The sequence below is a fragment of the Paramisgurnus dabryanus genome, chromosome 17 (assembly GCF_030506205.2).
Source record: "Paramisgurnus dabryanus chromosome 17, PD_genome_1.1, whole genome shotgun sequence".
In the NCBI taxonomy this organism is placed as follows: Eukaryota; Metazoa; Chordata; class Actinopteri; order Cypriniformes; family Cobitidae; genus Paramisgurnus; species Paramisgurnus dabryanus.
This window is the reverse complement of record NC_133353.1, coordinates 13,418,395-13,441,060: the sequence shown is the minus strand read 5'-3', so window position 1 is coordinate 13,441,060 and position 22,666 is coordinate 13,418,395. Positions and strand designations below refer to the sequence as shown.

The 22,666-nt window shown below is 36.2% G+C and overlaps 2 protein-coding genes across 2 annotated transcripts; both read left to right on the top strand.

The window, feature by feature from the left end:
• The first annotated feature begins 2 nt into the window (after positions 1–2).
• On the top strand, positions 3–9,016 carry minpp1a (multiple inositol-polyphosphate phosphatase 1a). Its single transcript, XM_065255223.2, has 5 exons — positions 3–591; positions 963–1,154; positions 2,450–2,547; positions 3,039–3,169; positions 7,554–9,016. Exons 1-5 carry the CDS (start codon positions 3–5, stop codon positions 7,906–7,908), a joined length of 1,365 nt encoding a protein of 454 aa, XP_065111295.1. The 3' UTR covers positions 7,909–9,016.
• A 3,151-nt stretch (positions 9,017–12,167) lies between these two features.
• On the top strand, positions 12,168–22,332 carry papss2a (3'-phosphoadenosine 5'-phosphosulfate synthase 2a). The gene is made up of 12 exons (XM_065255225.2): positions 12,168–12,414; positions 15,117–15,231; positions 15,378–15,613; positions 15,803–15,941; positions 16,036–16,154; positions 16,831–16,944; positions 17,233–17,344; positions 19,347–19,552; positions 20,331–20,466; positions 20,605–20,873; positions 21,086–21,315; positions 21,405–22,332. Exons 1-12 carry the CDS (start codon positions 12,388–12,390, stop codon positions 21,544–21,546), a joined length of 1,845 nt encoding a protein of 614 aa, XP_065111297.1. The 5' UTR covers positions 12,168–12,387; the 3' UTR covers positions 21,547–22,332.
• Positions 22,333–22,666: the final 334 nt, after the last annotated feature.

Sequence of the window (22,666 nt, the reverse complement as noted above, 5' to 3'; positions counted from 1 at the left end):
AAATGGTGAAGCAAGTGGTAACAACATGTTTTGTTCTTTTCCATGGCGTTATTTTTTACTGGGCGTTTATGACATCTTGTAATGTACAATCACCTTTAAAAAGTATACCAACGATTGCCAGGTATTTTGGCACCAAAGGTCGGTATGAGGAGGTTAACACCTACTTAATCGATGATATTTCCGCCATAAACGATTCACTCGTGACGCAACCATCCTCTAAATGCAGTGCAGTGCATCTGACAGCAATAATCCGTCATGGGACGAGATTGCCGACCATTAAAAACGTACAAAAGATGCGTGATTTCTATAACCTCGTGCTGCGTAATGCTTCTGGTAATGCAAACTATTTATCAGAGATAAAGTCAAAGTGGACGATGTGGTACACCCAAGACATGGACGGGCAACTGGTGGACAAAGGCAGAGATGATCATAGTTATTTGGCGCAGAGGTTGATCAAATGGTTCCCATCTTTGCTGTCCGAGGACAATGTGCGTAATGGAGGCTTGAAACTGAAGACCAGCTCTAAACACAGATGTGTAAACAGTACCATAGCTTTTAGGATGGGACTAATGGAAGGACTAAATATAGAAGGTAATGCATCAGAGCCTAGCCCTTCAGTTACCATAAACACTTAGTCATAAAGCCACACAGTTCATTTCCCTGCATGCCAAGTCACTGATGTGTTCACAAGGGTTAAAGTTAGACTTGTTTTGCATTGATCATTGATTGGGTCATTTATTTACACACTGATGAAAAAGAATAGTTTAACCAAATACAAAAATTACAAATTATATTTTATACTAATTTTCATATTTGAATGGACTTTACCTTTAAAGATACACTGTACATAAGTTGAGTCACATTTGTAAGTGTCCAAGTGCCATTCATGAATAAATAATCACAATGTCAATTCTGTACAGGGAGGACATCAACTGTTTAATCTTTGTGTGTTTTTTTTTAAGTTGACGTGAACATCACAGTAAATGACACTTTGATGCGTTACTTCGACCAGTGCGAACGGTATGTGAAAGAAGTGGAGAGTAACAAAAGCGCCTTGGCAGAGATGAAACGTTTTCATGAAGGCCCAGAGATGAAGAGAGCAATGGAGAAAATGGCTGACAGACTGGAAGTCCCTTATGCCAGCATCACTGATGGTCTGTGTTGTCATAATTTGAGCCAGTATCAAATATTAAAAGATAAAGCTGCAAACAGCAATGAACAGAGCAAATTCTTGTTGGAAGCAACAAGAAACTTGTCAGACTGTTTGACCTCAACTCAAAATATAGAGCCTAAATAATTATTTTGGGATGATAATATATGTGACTTATTTCCTGTTGAGTCACTTTGACCTTGAAACACATTTTGAGTTTTCTGCACTTCTGCAAGAAAAAGGGAAGTCTCAAGTTCTCAGCCAACATTTAAGTTATATTACAGTTGATGAAACAATCTTTACTTTCAGATTGAGAGATTAGTGCAGAGATTTATTTGACAGCAGTTGTATAAAAATGCACAAACAGACGTCAGATTGACAAATACAAAAGAGACTTTTCGATAGTTGCAAGTGCAATTTTTATGTGAAACAGTAGATGGCAGTATTGATTAAAAAGTGTTTCTGTTTCCTCAAGAATAAAATTAAAGAACAATTTTATATATACCGTCTTATTTCACAATATTAACAATTATAAAGATGACTATTATTCTTACTTTATCATAAATTGTTGTAATGTGCTTATAACTTGCAAATCTAATGCTTTTTTAACTTAAATAAACCAGGCTTGACGTAATGCAACCTGCATATAGGCTGCAGATTTTTAGTAATAAGATGTAAAAGTTAGATTTTTTTTCTTTTTTAGATTAGATTTATAAACATTAAATTTAGAGTTGTTTAATGCAGTGGTTCTCATACTGGGGCCCATGAGATGGTGCCAGGGAGGCCCCAGTTTTATGACATTTTATAAAATACATAAATGTATTATGAATTTTGTGTAATTAAACCAAAAGAAAAAAGGCTACTAACCAACAGCACTGCTTTGTATACTTTAATATGTTTTGTTTAATTAAAATGTTATGTTTTAAAACAAATTTTGAATAAAATTTCTTTGGGGGGCCGCACACTGAAAAAGTTTGAGAACCACTGGTTTAATGAATTGATTAACTTTATTTACTATAGAAGACATTATTAAATAATACTAAAAATAGTTTATCAAAACTAATACTATACTAGTTATTTACTATTGTCTACACAAAATGGGTTAAAAATATATTTTCATTATATTCTTATAATGAAAATATGTTATGCTGCCCTCCGATTGAAAAACACCATATATATCAGATTATCATGCACACTAGCACCTGTTGTTGTCGAATGTCTAGTTTGCATTTTTACATAAAAATTAAGAAAAAGAAGCGTAATTTTTCATTAGATTTAACTTATTGCTCTGTTTTGTAGATTCAATGGAAGCAGCATTCTACCTTTGTGCTTATGAATTCACTATTAGAGACTTGAACACACCCTGGTGCCAGTTGTTTGATGAGTCAGATGCACAGGTATGGAAAGACCCCTAATTGTTTATTCTAGTTATGTACTTGTACTACTTATAATGTACAAATGTTTTAATTACCAGCTCATTGAAAGTTACTGAAACAGAAAAATGTTGGTAATTTGCCAAAATAGTATTTTTAAAATTAAAATGATAATTTATTGTTTTTGGTTTATTGCCATTGTGGGTTTTTATTTAAGTATTTTAGTCTACAGAAAATGAACTTATTTTATAAGCAAAGCGCTATAGCAGGGATTGCCCAAGCCATGTCCTGGAGGGTCGGTGCCCTGCAGAGTTTAGCTCAAACCCAAATCAAACACACCGGAAGCAGTTAATTAAGGTCTTACTAAACATAATAGAAACTTCCAGGCAGGTGTGCCGAGGCAAGTTGGAGCTAAACCCTGCAGGACACAGGCCCTCCAGGACTGAATTTGGGCACCCCTACAATATGGTAAGAGGTCAGATGTGTTGAAATATTATGGTTGTTATGTCTCTCAGGTGATGGAGTACGCTAATGACCTAAAACAGTACTGGAAGAGAAGCTACGGACATGAAATCAACAGCAAGTCCAGCTGCATCCTGTTTCATGACCTCTTCAGTCGCCTTGACCGAATTGAAGACCAGATCAAGTAAGAGCATTGTAAAATCCCTCTTACTTGACAGTAAATAACTCACAGTAAAATTTTATATTGTTATTGGTTTACCCCCATACAGTTGTTCTGTGTGATGGTAAAATAATTCTAAATTCGGGAGAGAAAGAATTAATTTGTTAAGTCATGACATACTGTTTCCGGGTCCAAACTTTTAGTAATTTTAATGGAGGATACTATTTAAACAGTTGTTTATGAGCACTATTTATACATATTACCCATTAAAATGGAACATCTTAAACTCACAGTGTACACTGCAGTCTCCAGGCTCACGGATTCACCAACAGCAATATAATAATAAAAATCCATGTCAAGAATCCATGTCTCGCCATCTCAGATTTTGTTATGGAAAGAAAAATTAGGATCGGGAGTTTTTGGTAGTTTTAGGTTATGATCAACTGTCTATTCTTTGTTATCTCTCTATGGCATCTGCAAGCTATTTGACCGGAAATGGTGCGTGACATCAGACGTAACAAGTTGATAGTGTGGCTGGTACCTGCTTTCACAGCAGTATCAATTGTTATAACTTAAAAAAAGGAATAAAGAAAATTAGATCAGCAGGTAAAGAGTAGAAAAGTACAACCTAACTGCATCTGTTTTACTTTGTGTTCTTGTTTAGCTTTAAAAGAGAAACCATTCAAGCACAAGTGAAAAAATAGTTGAAACCTTTTTAACTCTGTTGATACTTTTGAAAAGGTTTTTAATCAAGTGAATCCAAACATGGTTTTAAGATTTCTAGAGGAAATACATTTTAAACACATTTTCTAGTCTTCCTTTATTTAATTATACTTTATTGTCACCATGAATATAGCCTTAGAAGCTGGTATGGCGTTTAAAAGAAAAGAAAGAAAAAACGAAAAAAATAGATGTATCTGTTGTAATAGTTGACACTCATATTTTCACCATTCACTACTGAATTTCTAGAGTAAGCTGATGTTCTCAAGGCAAAAGTGCCTTAAAAAAGGGATTGACTCTGTTGTTTTATGAACAGGATTATTCGTACCGGTCAGTAAAGAGAGAGGAAGGTGTAATACGACAACACCTCTATTTGAGAGTAACACAAACCATCCATAAGAAATATGTTTATCTTACATTTACTGCCGAACCAGCGTCATTTCACAAATCCACATTCACACCCACTACCCATTTAACACACAGTGCTCCTGGCCGGCACGCCACGTTACGCAGAATACACAGCGTCAAAACAGGAACTAGAGTTATTACATCCCCTCACGTAAAAAAATCAGCACTCCTCTAATCATTCTGTCCTGTACGTGAGTGATTGGTCTGTTTTACATCCTATGCTGTGTTTGAAAGTTAAGCTGAAAGTTAAATAAACTTGGGTGTGGGGGTGCGTGTGTATGGTTAATAAAACTAGATGGTTAAGGGTTTCCATATATACGGATATAATCAATAAGCAGTTGCACATCGGTATTACAACTACATAACATAGCATTTACTGTCTATAGGAATCACCTGCATTTAAAAAAAAAATCAATACACACATGCTCTGTGGAATAGGAATTTCCTATGTGTCTCATGCATCATTTTTTATCAAAATAAATAGTTCACCCAAAATGTAAGTTTAATTCTGCCATCATTTACTCACTCTCAAATTTTCTAAACTAATAACAATTTCTATGGGTACATAGCTGAATAATGTCTTGGCCTGGTTGTTTTTTCTTCTTACAACAAAAGCGGATGATGTTCATGAACATTCCAAAATTTAACACGCATAGAAATACTTGATGTTTTCATGCTTTGTGGATTTTGATCGCCTTGGATCAGTGTATGCTTTCCCCAAATGACAAATTGATAATTTTATTCTGTAACTGTTTGCGTAAACCAAACAGGTTTTGCAGGTTTGTGGATGATTTTGCTCTTTCCTGGCCCTTCCATTTTTTGGTTATTATAGGTCATGACTAGGCAAATATTTAAAATGCCGACAACGTCACTAAAAATGAAAGCATTTAATTTTACACTAGATGGTATGTTTGTGTAGGGATATGTGTCTGTTGTCTAGTCTTTTGTTGCTTTTATTATGCCCCGATCTATGTAAGTCTGTATGGAATGCTAAAGAAAGATCTGATAAATCGAGTGTAAAAGTGTATCTGCATCAGCAATCTTCTTTTTAAAGCCTACCCAGCTATCATGGTCCAGAGTACCTGCTATTTAAAAAAAAACTTATTGAAACCACAATATGAACATTATTACACGATAAAAACAAATGAATTTAGGGGAAAATGGAAATTGTTTCATCATTTACTCAACCTCATGTTGTTGTATGGGTTTCTTTATTCTGTTGAACACAATAGAGAGGATCTTGATAAATGATGGGAAGCACACAGTAGATTCTACCCATTGACTTCTATAGTATTTGCTTTTACTACTATGAAAGTCAATGGGCACAATCTACTGTGTGCTTACCATAATTGATAAAAAATATCTTTTTTTTTTTGTGTTCAACAGAATAAGGAAACACATACAGGACAACATGAGGGACAGAATACATTTTTGGGTGAACTATCACTTTAATCTAAAAGTTTATTAAGTTATGTAAAGAAGATTTAAGTGTACAGTTGTATTCTGAAGCATTTCACATTTACTATATGTAACTGCTTTACAAAAATGTCATATGTTGTATTTTATACTTTAACATTACTAAATGTATACTATTTATAGTATATTTACTGATATCATCACACAAGTGCATTCTAAACAAATCAGCTGTGTCAGATCTATATTTAAGAGTTCACAAAGTCATGCACAACCCTGTTCATATGTTGTTGTTTGGTTTTTGTTTCTAGCTAAATTCTTGTGCTATTAGCTGTGTTATTATATAGTCAACATACATTTATAGTCTGTGTGTGTTTCTTTTGTTGTCCTCAATCTGACTGTGTTTGGTTGTGGAGCACTTCTTCATTATTAAAAACAGCAGGGAGAATAATTTGTAATGTGCAATGTACAGTGTTGTACAGTTTAAGGCATCTAGATTTATGGTGCATCCCACATCACATCCCACATACTTTGTTATTCTACGGCATCTCTTACTCAATGGTAGCAGTTTTGCTTACAGCGTGAAGGCGAGGAAGGGCACTGTACGAGTAAAGTTCGCCTGTGAAGGCGATTACTTTCAATGTCATGTTGGGCAAAAACAGGTAACGCTGATATCCGAAGTACAATGTACAAATTGATTTTCATTTGCCTTCATCTACATAGACTTCTAAATAGTAAAAGATGATTATGATGATTAAAAGGGTGGTGCAACTGTAAGATAATCATGATTTAAAGTTCCTCCTTCAGAAATACGTAACGAGTTCTGATAGCTTGTTTAGTGTGTTGTGATTCGACAGCAGCTTAGCTTAGCAGTGCCGTTTGAGCTTAGCTGGTGACTGACTGACTTTTGGCTCAATCATTCAAAAAAATATTTGAGTTTGACACACACATCTCTGCTACAAATGAACATTTGAAGTTTGCTTTCTACAAATTACACCAAATCCACACTGTATTCATTCATCCAGCCCTTTTCTAACAAAAGTTCAATTATAAATGGATACAAATGTCTAAATATGTGAGAAAAAGCAGAACAATCATGACAATTTTTTTATAGATTTTATCCAGTCTGTAATAAACATACTACAGTTTCAAAATCAAATTCTGAGATAATGAGCATCAAAGTCTAATTTTCAATTTCAATCTTTGATGTGACCTTATTCAATCAATTTTAAAGACATAAACAAAAATCACTTTGACACACGATTTTTGATAAGACAGGCACATTTATTTTGTTGACAGCCAGCAATCATTCATGTGTAGCCTATTTAAAACAACGGCAAGAATTACGCTAACGTTATCGTAAGGTTTTCATATCGTAAGTGCTGAGGGGTTAGTTGTAGCACAGCGTTACAATTAACCCTCTGTGTCAAAATATTTTCAAACCCACCAAAAAAGTTGATAAGACCTGCAGACATATTTCAAAACGATACCATGTTTTTGTCAACAAGACACTGATTAATATGACATAGCATTGGATTTGGTATCTTACACACCCAACTCAGAAACTGAAAAAATTTACATACATGCCACCAACACTCCTTTCACATCATCAATAACTCTTTGGAAAAACATTATACATTTCCAATAATTTGCGGGAGATCGTCTTTTGGCAGTGTGAAAAAAATGCATATGCTCTGTAAACAGTCGTGTAAGAACATTTCAGGGCAGCCTATGTACATGTTTGTTGGCTTTAATCTAAGTGCCAAGACTACGGTTTCAAAAGACATGAATAAATAATTTTAAGACGTGATTTGAATAAATAACATTTAATTTCACTCTTTTTTTCTGTTTTATTTTGTTGACTTAGCACAAAAAGTTCAGTATCAGAGGCTGTAATGGTGCAGGTCGGCCACGCTGAGACTCTGATTCCCCTCCTCACCCTTTTGGATCTGTTTAAGGATGATACACCTCTCAAGTCAACTAACTTTGCCACCCAACAGAACAGAACATTCAGAAGTGGCCGCTTTGTGCCGTATGCTGCCAACCTGTTGGTAGTGATGTACGATTGTTCGGATGGGATCAGAATGGGGGTGCGACTCAATGAAAAATCTTTGACCTTGCCTGGACTGAGTGATCCCGTCCCCTTGTATAAGGATGTGAAGAAGCGCTACAGTGCTCTGCTGAGTGGGTGTGACCAAGATATTGTGTGTAAAATTTCATAAAAGTAAAACTACCATATCTTTGAAAACCACCAGCCAGGCCAATAGTGTTGCTGTGTATAATTCAGAAGTGGATGAAACAGCTGCCAAAAAGATATAACACTTTGGGGTGGTTTTCTGGAGAGGGCTTAAATCTAGTCCCAGAGTAAAATTCGGTTTTAACTGAAGACTGTTTACACTGACATCTCTTAAATATATAAGTGCCATTGTTTTGTCTCAAGATGCACATCAGTAATGTTTTGTAAAAAATATTGATATTTGTAATATTGAAATGTTAAAGATTAATTGATCTGAATGTTTTTTTTTTTTTTTTGGACAGGGTTTGGGTTAATCCAGTACTTGACCTTATTTATATTAGGTCATTTAAGAAGTTTTTAAAGACATACCATACAAAAACAGTACAGATGTGCATCTTGAGACAAAACAGTTTCACAATATATTTTATTATTAGTAAGGGCAAGGTGTTTTTAAATTGAAGCAGCTCAAACATGCATTTTCGTCCCTAAATGTCCACTTCAGTTTTATGTGCAATGATCATGGGCTGACAAAAAGGGCACAAAATAACAATTCAGTATTATTAGTTACAAGACTTGTAGTCTGCAACTAAAGTTTACTTCATATGGAAACTGGCTTTATATTTATTTTGTAAGTTCAGCAAAAAAAGTTTGACCAAATTCACTTTCACTTGATTGATAATGCCTGTAACCTCAAAATGCCTTACTGATGCAGTACAGTAAGTTATTGTATGCTTTAATCAATCAATATATAATGTTTATATATTCAGACCAAAGATTTTTGTAAGTGTACAAATAATAACAATTGTTTAATAACTGTATAATTGTTAGCATAGCATAGGCCTTTATATTAACACATCTGTAACTCAGATTATATTCGCAAATGGAATGTTTTAGATTTATCTCATTAAGCATGACTTGAATTTTCAAGGCACATGTACATGAATAAATTTTTGAACCAATTAAGTAGGCTTTGGGTTCAGTTAATGTGTGATTCCTGCGTAATTTCCTGGAGTTTTTCTTTGTACCGCACATTGTGTACCTCATTTCTGACGTAAATCATAAACCAGCCAGACAATAAAGGGATGCTTTACTGATCACTGCCTGAATCTCTCTAGCTGTTTCTAAATGAGTATGCTTACAATGTTAAGAAAGTGAAATGTTTGTCAAGAATGGAACGCATACTCGAAATGTGACATCTGCATTTAACCTATCTATTGAATAGTGAAAACACGCGCACACACAAACACACAGCAGTGGGCAGCTATCCCTACAGTGCAGAGCAATTGGATGCCCTTGGTGCTTTGCTCAAGGGCACCTTAGTTGCAACCTGTTGGCCTTGAGATTAAACTGGCCACTTGGGTTACAAGGCTAGACCTGCCCATTATTTATTAAATACATGACAAGTACACACATTATATAGGAAAGTACATAATGCGTAGCATAATATTTGCATAGCATTTGGCAATATTTATTGTTTGCCTTGTCAAAACAAGAATATGTTGAATCCAATTCCTCTTAAGGTTTTTCATCCCACTGCACCCAAGCATTTAAGTTTTTTGTCTTACTACATTAAGCTTCAGCTCACTCACTGGGTCAAGTATTATATTGTGGCTTTCAATAAAACTGATTCAAAACTAGCTGTATTGCTATACATTAAATTTGATTTGATCTGAATTTTCCGCAATTGGAAGACTTTGCCACGTGTTGGTCTTTAGAATTTTTAAAGAGTAATATGAATTTTAAAAAGCTGTTTTGCTGTTCTGCCATAAAGGATTTTATGGTTCACATACCAGTTTGTTACAAATTAAATGACAGAATATTTCAAATCGATATTTTGTGACCAATAATTTACTCATGTGACAAGTAGACCCTCCCTAGCCTTTTTAACATACATCATTTACCAACTTAGTGGTGCAACACATTTGTATTTTACTTCTATTTAATGTGAGCATATTGAGAGAATTGTCTGAGCAGTGTTAATGACCTGTGTCTTGGTGCATTAATTGTTTACACTTGAAAAGCAGAGATTGTGTAGGATTAGTTTGATCCATTGCTTCTGCAGTCGCCAGTCTGAGTCTTGCATTTAGTGACAATACATGAGTCAGGACAAAATGTTGTTGTTTTAGTTGGTAAAGCATGTACATGTTGAAACTTAATCAAATATTAATTAAATGTAACATTCTGTACTTTGCCTTAAGTGTGTCTTACTCGTAACATTTTATCATTTCTGATAAATGGTCAGGATGATTTTAACTGGATTATATATTTTGACAGCGCAAAAGGCTGCGGGACACATAAAGTGCAATGGGGCGGGCCAACTGTTGAGTATAGGCTCTACATCCATCTTAACTTTTGATTTTGCTAATACGTTGACAAGGGCATGTGCAAAATTTGAATATTTATTTTACATAATAAAATTGTTAACTACATTATCTATGTATTGTGAGTACATACATTTTATAAAATATTTTTTATAAAATTATTAGTCAAACATTTTATGCATATTTATTTGACCTTAAACCATATTAGATCCTGTGCCCCCATGGGAACCACTGACTGAATGTACAATATCTTTAAAATAAAGGGTGTGAAAGAGCAAGAATAGCAGAGGCAACCTAACTTTAATTCTCTTCTTCATATCACTTCTGGTCTGCTGCGTGCTTATGCATTTTTGGAGGAGGCGTGGTGTTGGAACTGTTTTGCAGGGAGGGTGGGATCATATGCCTTTAATTCTCCATCTTTAAAGCTCCAATTCGTAACTTTCAACTTTATATCGCCATCTCCGTTAGAAACATAAAAGTGCAGGTTACTTTACTAGAAAATAAGGTTTATGCTAATCTAAAATGAAAAAGGAAAATATATCTTGAGGTTAAAGTCATTAAAGACGTTATACTTCTAGAATAAAGTCAACATTACAAGAAAAAAGTTGTGATATTTTGAGAATAAAATTATAGCTTTACATTAAGTGATGTGAACAAGCAGATACCAAATTAGATACACATCTTAAAATCAGACCCGACAGCACAATTTAGAAATTATTCTTATACATTGTCAGAAATAAAGGTACAAAACTGTACCTTTTCTGTCAGGGGCTGTACCTGAATGTACAGCTTTGCACCTAAGGATTTCATTTTAATACCTCATAGGTACATACTGGGACCAAAGAGAGCATATTAGTACCTGAAAAATACATATTAGTATCTCAAAGGTACATATTGGTACTAAATGTTTACATATCTGTACCTAATGGTCCATACAATTACCTTTTTAAAGGGTGCTGCCCCACTGACAGCTAGGGTACATATTTTTACTTTTTTCTAACAATGTAGGTCTACCCAAAATTGTATTCTGTTTTGTACTCCTGTAAAGGTACCAAACGGAAACTTAGGGTACAGCCCCAGTGACAGAAACGGTACAGATTTGTACCTTTATTTCTGACCATGTTGTGAATCATTTTAAGGTAAGTAAACTGTTTTGAACACTGCTCAAATACTGTTTTTTGATCATTTTTACAAAAAAAAGTTAAGGATTGCAGCTTTATGGTGTTTCTTGTGGTGAAAATGCACAGTAGATATTTATGAACTAATGTTCCTAACACGCGTTACCTTTTGGTGATCACATCAAAATAATTGAGTATATTTTAGTATTTACTATAAAAAACAGCTAGTAAATATATTAGGCTTTCACTGTGGTATATTATAGTTATAACTACACTTTATAAACCTACTAAGACCTGATTTGGTTTGTCTTTTTACTGAATTCTTCCAGCTATTTTGGGGTAGGAATAACCAATAAATAACCAAATATTTTTCTTTGAACATGAAGCAGTGTAATTATCCACGTTTGTGTACAACAGGTTCCAGTTAAACATAATTAAGTATTATGGTGCAAACAACAAAAACATTTGATGTCCACATGTGTGGACATCCAGGCCTTAGGAGGTTAATGTACTGGTGAATTATTAAACTATGGTAGTCTTTCAGATACTTTAATTTGTTTAAGCTCAAACATTCTACATCTACGAACTAGGCTACCACAATATTGTTCCAATCACAACATCTTAAGCAAATTTGTGCCATTTATTAAATTTTCTTGTGAAATTAATATGAATCTGTTTTGAACGTAGGCACAAATCGTGACCAAGAATAATTTTCATTTCATTAAACATAAATGTGGAACAAGGGGCACTTTTTACCCTCTCCGCCCCCACCATCTACCATCCACGAGCACTCGATCCCTCCTCCATGCCTTACATGTCTCACACCGGTACACTGCTCTCCATTCACACGTATGTAGATTGAGCGTCCCGGGAGGTGGGACAAGGGCCGGGCAAAGGAACGCGACGTGTCTCTGACAGCTCTTAAAAACGTGTCTTTTTCCGCGTTTTTACCAACTACCTTCAACTACTTCACCTGAGCTTTCAGTCCGCCCGTCTCCACACACTAGGTCACTGCACCGGGGAGAGATGCCTGTAAACACAACAGAAAACCTGGTGAGATTTACTCCCAAAACTCATTTATGACGGAATTATTTTGACAGGTCTTTTCTTTGGCGTTAAACAGGCATTTGTTGTAAACAGTCTGAAATGTATGGAAACTGAGTTTATCGTAATATCTGCTAGTTTTTTTCTTTTTTTCATGAGGTAGGCTACTGTTATGTAACTGAATGCAGTCTTTTCGGGGAATAAATTGTGCAAGCGCTTTTCTGCACGTGAATGTTAAACGAATCAAATCTGATTTTACAAAACAAATAGATACATTACAAAATAGATTCTTTTAATAAATGATAGAAAATGTATTTAATTTTTTCAGAGCTTATTCTACAAAATAGAAAATAGTTTTTTTAATAATAGACCCACAATTATACTATCAATCAAAGAGAGTGATAAATAAGCAAACAAAGATAAGAAGATTGTGTGAATATAGCAGTATTAGGCTGTGAAGTGATTTTGTGCATGTGGTTAAACTCTGCTTTAGAGGTTATGTCAGTTCATTTAAGTCATGGATCAGAGTTCATTTAAGTCATGGATCAGAGTTCAGTTGTTATTGGGACCCACAGATCAAACAAGACAAACTATAATTCACTATATATATAAAAAACACCATGTATCTGAGTCTATAAACACTCAGATAAATGTTTAACTTTATTTGAAACTTTCTACCATAAAAATACCTCTCCAAGACATAAAATAATACAGCCCAGAAACTTAAAGAAGAATGATTCAAAAGCTCAAAAATATCTTTTTTTTTTACTTTAAACGTTCTAACTATCCCCTAACCGTCCCCCATTTGAACTCTTTAGGTTTAAATGTGTAAAGGGTATGCCTAGTGACAGCTAGGAACCATTTTTTGACTATTTTCTCTTACAAGACAAACATAAAGATTTTCACTAAAGTCTTTAATCAGGTGGACAGTAAGACATGTGTAGTAAAATCCAGCGTTTTTTCAGGTGATTTTGTGTGACTCATTCAGTTTATGTTTATATATTTGACCATGTTCATTCACAAAACTGGCTAGAAAAAAAAACTTTAAATGACTGTGTGTGTTCAAGAGACGATGTCTGTTATTGGAATTTAGTGTAAACCAGCAGGGCTTGTACTAAATTAATCTGTTTTTTAAGCACTCCACAAACAAATTTGAGACACGGGTATGAGAAGAAGGTGTGTGTGTGTGTGTGTGTGTGTGTGTGTGTGTGTGTGTGTGTGTGTGTGTGTGCGTGCGTGCGTGCGTGCGTGCGTGCGTGCGTGCGTGCGTGCGTGCGTGCGTGCGTGCGTGCGTGCGTGCGTGCGTGCGTGTGTGTGGGTAAATGACATCACTGACAGAGCGAAGATCTAAAGGCTTATGCTCCTCTGGTTGTTAACACATAATTTATCAGTTTTCCTCAGATGTGCAACAGTCACTATTTCAGTTTTGATCTTGTCTAAGGGTGTATGTCCTGTCTAAAGCTTATGCCCATGCATTCCTTTTTAATTGATATAATGGTCTGTTTATAAACAAGTGCTGGTTTTCCTCCAAACCCAGTATTTTTCCAACTTGGTTCTCTGGGGAACTGGGGCAAGAGTGAGGGCGAGAGAATTAGCCACATCATCATAGCTACATCTGCTACACACTGACCATACAGTTCTCAATCAGAATCCAGTCCCAAAGACTTTCAATTGATCACCAAAGGCCCCGTACTTCTTTAATTCTAGTAACAGCTCTTTCTTACTCTAGAATTCTTGCTCTAGAATTAATAAAAATACAAAACACATTGCTCTATATATATATATATATATATATATATATATATATATATTTAGTGTCATTGTATAAACACTTAAAACACAGAATTTCTTTTCTATAATCTTTAGCACATGCAATTCTTTTTTAACATCATTGGCTATTATGACATCATTACCCATTATGACATAATCATCCATTATGATGTCATCACCCCTTATGATATTAGCACCCCTTACAACATCAGCATCCATTATGACATCATCACCCATTATGACATCATCATCATCCATTTTGACATCACCCATTATGACATCTTCACCAATTATGACATCATCATCATCATCACCCATTATGACATCATCACCTATTATGACATCATCGCTGATTAAGTCATCATTACTCATTATGACGTCATTACCCATTATGACATCATTATTTGAAGAAAAAAGACTTAAAGTCGCAATGAAATTGAAATGAAAAACTATATATGTATTTTTAATAGTGTGGTATTATTAACAAATTACTTATCTGTGAGCTTCATTATTTTTTAAAAATTCGTGTGTGCTCATAATCTTTAATCAAAAATGCAAATCTCCTCCCCTCCTCAAAACGATCTCTCTTCACTTCCGGTCAAAAGTATGGCAGGTGGGCGGGGTCCGGGAGAAGATCGCAGTGATTAGCAATTAGCAACACGACCCAACTTCAAACGATCCAATCAGATCTCGATGGACAAATTCAAATCCAGCCCTGCCTTATTTCATCTCAAAAGCCGTTTCATTCGGATATACGTCACCACGGGGAAAATAAGGCAATCGCTACTTCCGTTTCATGGCGACTTTAAAAGCTCAATCTCTGCTGCCGAAAACCCCATTTTGTGGACCTTATAAAATGTTTTTCAAGTTTGTTAATAAAATTCTATTACTATCATAGTCACTCACCACACACCAACTGATATGTATGCATGTGTCTGTAGGGTCGGCAAACCTCTACTAATGTGACATATCAAGCTCATCATGTCAGTCGCAGTAAGAGAGGGCAGGTTGTAGGAACCAGAGGTGGTTTCAGAGGATGTACAATCTGGCTTACAGGTAAAGCATGTGCACACATCAAACACAAATATACAGAAACAAACTAAAATCAGATCAAGTCAAACATTTTGTATCACTATATACTTCTGTGACAACCTAAACATTTAAGGTAATAAAACTGCCACATCTGCTGTACATGTGTTTAGGTTTGTCGGGGGCTGGCAAGACAACTATGGGCTTTGCATTAGAGGAGTACCTGGTGTCCCATGCCATTCCCTGCTACTCTCTGGATGGTGATAACATCCGTCACGGCCTCAATAAGAACCTGGGCTTCAGTTCTGAGGATCGTGAGGAGAATATCCGCCGTATTGCTGAAGTGGCCAAACTGTTCGCAGATGCTGGGCTGGTCTGCATCACTAGTTTCATCTCACCATTTACCAAAGTGAGCGATCACACCACCACGACCAAAAAACAGGATTATTATTACACAGCGAATCTGTTTTTTAAATGAAAAACTAAACTTACTGTAGTATAAGTAAATAACTGCATCAGACAAATGGTGTAATGCATGTACAGTTTAATTTATTTGACTTTTTATAATGTTTTATTAAAATGAATAACGCTTTTGCAGGACCGTGCAGAAGCCCGAAAAATCCTTGAAAGTGCAGGCTTGCCTTTTTTCGAGGTGTTTGTAGATGCTCCCCTGGAGGTCTGCGAGAGCAGAGATGTTAAGGGGCTTTACAAGAAGGCAAGAGCAGGACAGATTAAAGGTAATCAAAGTTTGCACAGACTAAAACTACACTATATGCAGTAAAAAAACTCACACTGACTCTTCTTCTTTCTCCTATTCCTTCATTTTCTTAGGTTTCACTGGTATAGATTCTCTGTATGAGCGTCCAGAAGCTCCTGAGCTAGTTCTGAAGACCAACGAGCTCACGGTTAATGAATGTATCCAGCAGGTTGTGGATATGTTAAAGGAACAGGTATGTTTGAGGACATCCTTCACGTGCCATTTTCAAATTCATATGCCCTTATCTTTTTAGAACCTCCCGGTCAGAAGTCCAAGGTTAGAGTCTTTGTAAGACATGTGTAAAACTCAGGTGGAGTGGGAAATTATGTACTGATTATAAACTACAGATAAAGTAATAATTCAGATTCAAGTTCAAGTAGCTTTGGATGGTATATCATATATGTGTATAACCAATTGTCCCCACAAAGATAGGAAAACCAGTATTTTTGTGACCTTGTGGGGACATTTTGATGTCCCGATGAGGAAACAAGCTTATAAATCAAACAGGATGATGTTTATTGAAAATGTGAAGTAGCAGAAAGTTTTCTGTGATGGTTGGGGTTGGTAAGGGGAATAGAATATACAGTTTGTATGGTATAAAATGCATTACGTCTATGGAATTTCCCCAAAAAACATGGAAACCAGAACGAGAATATGGAACGAGTCTTGCTCACAGCTTCTTTCAAAATGTCTTCTTAGCTCCTTTGGGATAGCATTAGCAACGTATCCACTAAAGAATCTCAGCATCATCTATATTTTAACATTCTACTCATTTTGACCCTCGTTTGTTGCAAGCTGTGTTTCATGGATCTACATATATTCAAACACAATGATTTTTCAACTCTCTTTTCATGATCTCTCTCTATCAGAGCATCGTTCCCACTGGAGTTATGGAGGAGATTAATGAACTCTTTGTGCCTGAGAACAGACTCAAGCTGGCACAGGCGGAAGCCAGCACCCTTCCCGCTATCAGCATCACCAAGGTAACCATCACCTTACCTGAGCTGTATTAGTACTCACGGCCAGGAACCACTCCAAAATCATCATGTTCATTAATTTATGTTTAATAATATGAATGAATAATTACCAGAATGACACATAACTAGTTAATCAGACTGGTAACAGTGTGCTGTTTTCGTATTGTATTGCAAATTTATTCCAGACTCTGAACTCTAACCCTACATAAACAGTCAATCCGAATAGATTTTCCATAAATGTGATAATAGCTGTTTGGTTTGTAAATGCAGCTTTTTGTATTTTTGTGTGTGTAGTTGGACATGCAGTGGGTGCAGCTGTTGGCTGAGGGTTGGGCTAGTCCTCTTAAAGGCTTCATGACAGAGAAAGAATACCTACAAGTTCTTCACTTCAACAACCTCCTGGATGGTAAAATAAAGCACAGACACGTATTTAAAGCAATGAGAACGGCCTGTATACATGGGCTTTGTATACCGTACATAAGCTGATCAGTTATTTTTATAGTGAGTAAATGATGACTGAGTTTTCTTTTTTTAGGTAAACTATTTTAGCCCTTTAGTTTTTGTTTTAAAAACACACACACACACACACATACACACACACAAACACACACAAGCTAGTTGAATAATGATTAAATAATTGGACTTAATTGGATAATTAAGTCACTTTTATAAAAATGCCTTAGAGAAAACCATTACTGAGGTGCATTTTAAAACAAAACAACAACATATTTTAATTAATTTTATACTGTAAAACCTATTCCCATGCCCTAACCCAACCCCTAAATCTAACCCTTACAGAAAACTCAGCATTTTTACTTTTTTAAATAAACACCATTTAGGAGGTGTGCACACCAAAGCTATAATTGCGGTTAAAAACGCCAGGCGGACACTGACTGCCAGCTTTTTTCGGCCACCTGCCAACTTTCTTCAGCTGAGCTGTTTGGTTGCTGTGATAGTTTTGCTTTGTTTATCAGTTGTTGTATGATGCGCCTGTTGGTTGTTGTGATATCTGTCCCGCCCCTACTCCACTGTGATTGGACGACTCTGTGAGAACTGACATTGATGAGCTGAGATTTCCACTCAAAGTTGAATATATTTCAACTCTCGGCTTTCAGTGCGTAAAAAACGCCAACTGCTGGTATTTATTTTTTTTAAACGCCATGCTTAAATTGGAAAGTATTGAAAACATACGCCAGCCGCCAGCGTAAAAGCTTTGGTGTGCACGCCCCCTTAGTATGATTTATAAGCTGTTTTCCTCATGGGGACAAAAAATTGCTGGTAATACTAGGACCACACAAACAAAGATCAATGTCTTTATTGTGCCAGTAATGTTACAGCAGAAACCTGATCCAAGCTCTGCACGATTTTTCTAAAATGCTTCATATATTAAACCCCATTTGGTAGTGATGAAGCTACATTTCATGAAAAGGAATGATGCAAGGGGCTGTTTTTCTTGTGCAACCCAATCTTGTTGTTTGGTTTAACAGGGTTGGCCATAGTATAGTATTTACACTGGCTACAAGCAAATTACACTCAAAGCATACTGACATACATATTGTTAACAGCACAAAATGTCAAATTAGATTCTGTGTTCTAAAAGATAAAGGATTTTCTAATTTGGAGGTTGTAATGCATAAAAATGGCATTTTAGCAGTGGTTCTTAAACTTTTTGGCATGCCCCCCGTTGTGTCGGGTGAATCTCTTTACACCCCCTCCAATGAAAATTCATGACATAAAATGCACCTATTTTCCGATTCACGTTTTAACCTTTGGTGTGTAAGTGTGTATTAGTACATGTTAACGAAAAGCAAAAGGTACATACACCAAAGTAAACGATGATATGAGTTATCATCTCCAACGTAAATCTTTTTTCCTGGACTACACCTTTAACTACTGTTAGCATTGCATTGTGACCGAATCTTTCAAATATGGTAAGGAGCGTCACATTTACGGCTGACGTCAGAGGTATTCAGGCTAATCACAACGTACAGATTAGCTGGCCAATCAGGGAGACAGAGCTTTTCAAATCTGTGCGTTTCAGGATGAGAGTAAAATGTGGAGCTACCGTATGTGGAAAATAATGTGTTTTTAAACCACAAACAACACAAACACATTGTATAATACCAAATACACAAAATAACGTGGTTTAGCATTGAAATAGGTGCCCTTAAACAAAACATATTAAATGTAGTGCTGTTGGTCAGTAGATTTTTTGGAGGTTTAATTACACAGAATTTATGATAAATTAATGTATTTTAGAAAATGTCATAAAACTATCCTGGCACCATATCGCGCACCTCAAGGGGGGACATCCCCCAGTTTGAGAACCACTGTATTATAGTAGTAGGGCACTCACTGCTTAACACCCCAAATCTGTTATGACAAGTTTTACCTATCCTTATTTGCAGATGGTAACATCAACCTCTCAGTACCCATTGTGCTTCCTGTTGCTACGGAGCTTAAAGAAAGTTTAAATGGCAATGCGGCTGTGGCTCTGGAGTATCAGGGAAAACGTGTCGCCGTCCTACGAAACCCAGAGTTCTTTCCACATCGAAAAGAAGAACGTTGTGCTCGCCAGTGGGGAACGACTTGCCCTAAACACCCTTACATAAAGGTAATATTTTTCAACCAATACTATGATAAGAGATGCGTGACATACCACCAAAACAGTATAAAACCATTTAAATGGAGGTTTTCATATACAGTTAAACTAGAAAATGGAATCAGAAATGGAAGGAATAAGTTTGTTAAATAAATAACATCTTAACCCCTTCAGACCCTGCGTCCACTGGAATGGACATCACATGTTTTGTGGTTCAAATCAATAAAAATGCCAATAAAAACAAAAAAATAAGGCACAGTGATAAACAATCATGTTTGTAGAGGAAATGCATGAAAGTTTTAATAATAAATAATTAAATAAACAAAAGAACTGATGATACACACACATTTTAATTTGTCAATCATGTCTATTTGTTCTCATTTCACACCTTTCTGGACATAACTTATATATGTATAACATCATTTTGTATTTCTAATTTTTAAACTTAAATCATTGGGATAGATTTTTAAATGAGTACATCTGCTGCTTTGCATTGACACAGCTGCCACTCATTATCATTCTTCCTGATAAATGACTCAATAAAGGTTCACTAAGCCTGTTATTTTCCATATAAGCAGTTTGGTAGGGAATCTGATCAATTATATTGTTTGTGTTCACTTACACCAACACATAGGACTTTTATCCATAATATCGTCTCTACACAACTTGGATGTTTGTGCAGCATGCTCAATACTAACATTCAGCAAGCTGTTCTTTTTTATTGCTGCTGATTGGTTGGATATTGTTCTGTTTTACACACAACAATCATAATTTTTCTACCTTCTACCAGATGGTAATGGAAAGCGGTGATTGGCTGGTAGGGGGTGAACTAGAAGTGTTTGAGCGAATTCGATGGAACGATGGGCTGGATCAATACCGCCTTACTCCACTGGAGCTAAAGCAGAGATTTAAAGACATGAAAGCAGGTAAAAATAAACTGATCAAAGATAATACCTGAAAAGTGTGACCTTTAAGGAAAATTAAGGTCTGACAAATGCACACATATACGGTAATCACATTTACACAACAAGTTACAACTGCTTACCATTCCACTCTTTTCCTAGATGCCATTTTCGCCTTTCAGCTGAGGAACCCAGTGCACAATGGCCATGCCCTGTTGATGACTGACACACGGCGACGATTAGAGGAACGTGGATATAAAAGGCCCGTGCTGCTTTTGCATCCTTTGGGAGGCTGGACCAAAGATGACGATGTGCCTTTAGATTGGAGGATGAAGCAGCATGCAGCCGTGTTGGAGGAGGGCATACTAGACCCAGACTCCACCATTGTGGCCATCTTTCCTTCACCCATGATGTATGCAGGACCTACTGAAGTAAGCAGAAAATAAAAAGTAGCGTCACATGGTTGCTTAAAGACAAACACACATGTACCGTCAGTTAGCCTCACGCAAACTTTAACAATGCTAATCCAACTTTATATACGGAGTAAATTAAGGCACTTCTGACTCCAAGACAATCTCATGGGCTCATTTCAAAACCAAAGCACATGCCAGTGCTCGAACCATCTGTTTTTCCTGTCTGCTAGGTCCAGTGGCATTGTCGTGCAAGGATGGTAGCAGGTTGTAACTTCTACATCGTAGGTCGTGATCCCGCTGGAATGCCCCATCCGGAGTCAGGGCAGGACTTGTATGATCCATCTCATGGGGGTAAAGTTCTGTCTATGGCCCCTGGACTGACCTCGGTGGAAATCATCCCCTTCAGAGTGGCCGCATATAATAAGACCAAAAAGGCAATGGACTTTTACGAGAAAGACAGGTGAGACTGTGTGGTGTGGATAAAAATCCTGCTGAATAATTGGAAATCTACACTATATTACTCATGAATTTCACACATCTGTTTCTCAGGCATGCAGACTTTGAGTTCATCTCCGGGACCAAGATGCGCAAGATGGCTCGTTGTGGAGAAAACCCCCCCGATGGCTTCATGGCCCCTAAAGCCTGGAAAGTCCTCACTGAGTATTACAATTCCCTGCAGAAAGACCAGTGATGATGACACGTAGCCTGACCCATCAGGAGCCACATTACAAGACATTCCAACACACTGAAAACCTTAAAAAACCACAGACTTTGGAGAGAGATTTAGATTAGTTTACACTGAGAATACCTCAGAACAGGGAAACAGTGCATGGCTTTGAATAATGAATGTGCACATAAAATGGATTACTTTTGGACTTTTAGGTCAGATCATGTGAATAATCAGGGTGCAGCTTCCCACATGTTTCCCTGCTATTGAGAAGCAGGCAGAAAAGTTGGTTGAGATTTCGTGTAAATAACTATTGGATTACAGATAAGGCAAATGTAGGTAAAAAGGGTCTCTCAGCTGTGAAATTTAAACTATTGTGCCTTAAACCTGATTAAGTGACATTCAATCCCAAAGATGTAATGCTATATTGTTCTTAAATTATTTAGAAATGTGCCTTATGCTTTTTAAAAGCATGGGAACGAGCTATAATCTAAATTCAGTCTTTATATCAGAGCAGTGTTTAAATGTGGCCGATACACATGTGAGATTTTGTTATTCTTATATTGAAAGTTTTCTTTCCAAAATGGGATAATATTGGGGAAATTATTCCAAATAACATATTTATTGTTTTAGATTTATTGTATTAATTCTGTGACAACAATTATTAACATGTTTTATGAGAATGTGAACAACAAATGTAGTATAATGTAATTTAAATGACCGGTTATCTTATCTTTTCGAATTAAATCTTTGTACTGTAGTTGCATAATCTTTTTCATGTTGCTGCATTTTTAAATGCAGCTCACAGTTTCTAAGTGTATGTACAGCTTGCTTTCTGTACTCTGAAACAAGGTCAAACGTTACATTTAACAGATGGATGGCGTAACCTAAGTTTAAAGTTATGCATCACGCGGTTATGCCACAAACAAGTTGACGATCTACCGCCATCCGGTGGCCACCAGCGCACATGAAAGAAACCAGATGACGCCATCAGGAAAATAACTGCATATGCAAATATACTTTAGCTAACGTTTGCGGTAAACCTTTACCAATTGATAAAGTTCATTTTAGTAGAATATCTCATCATCTTTCGTCCACAGTCATGGCCAAAGCGCATGTAATGTGTCCTGTCTGGAACACTGGT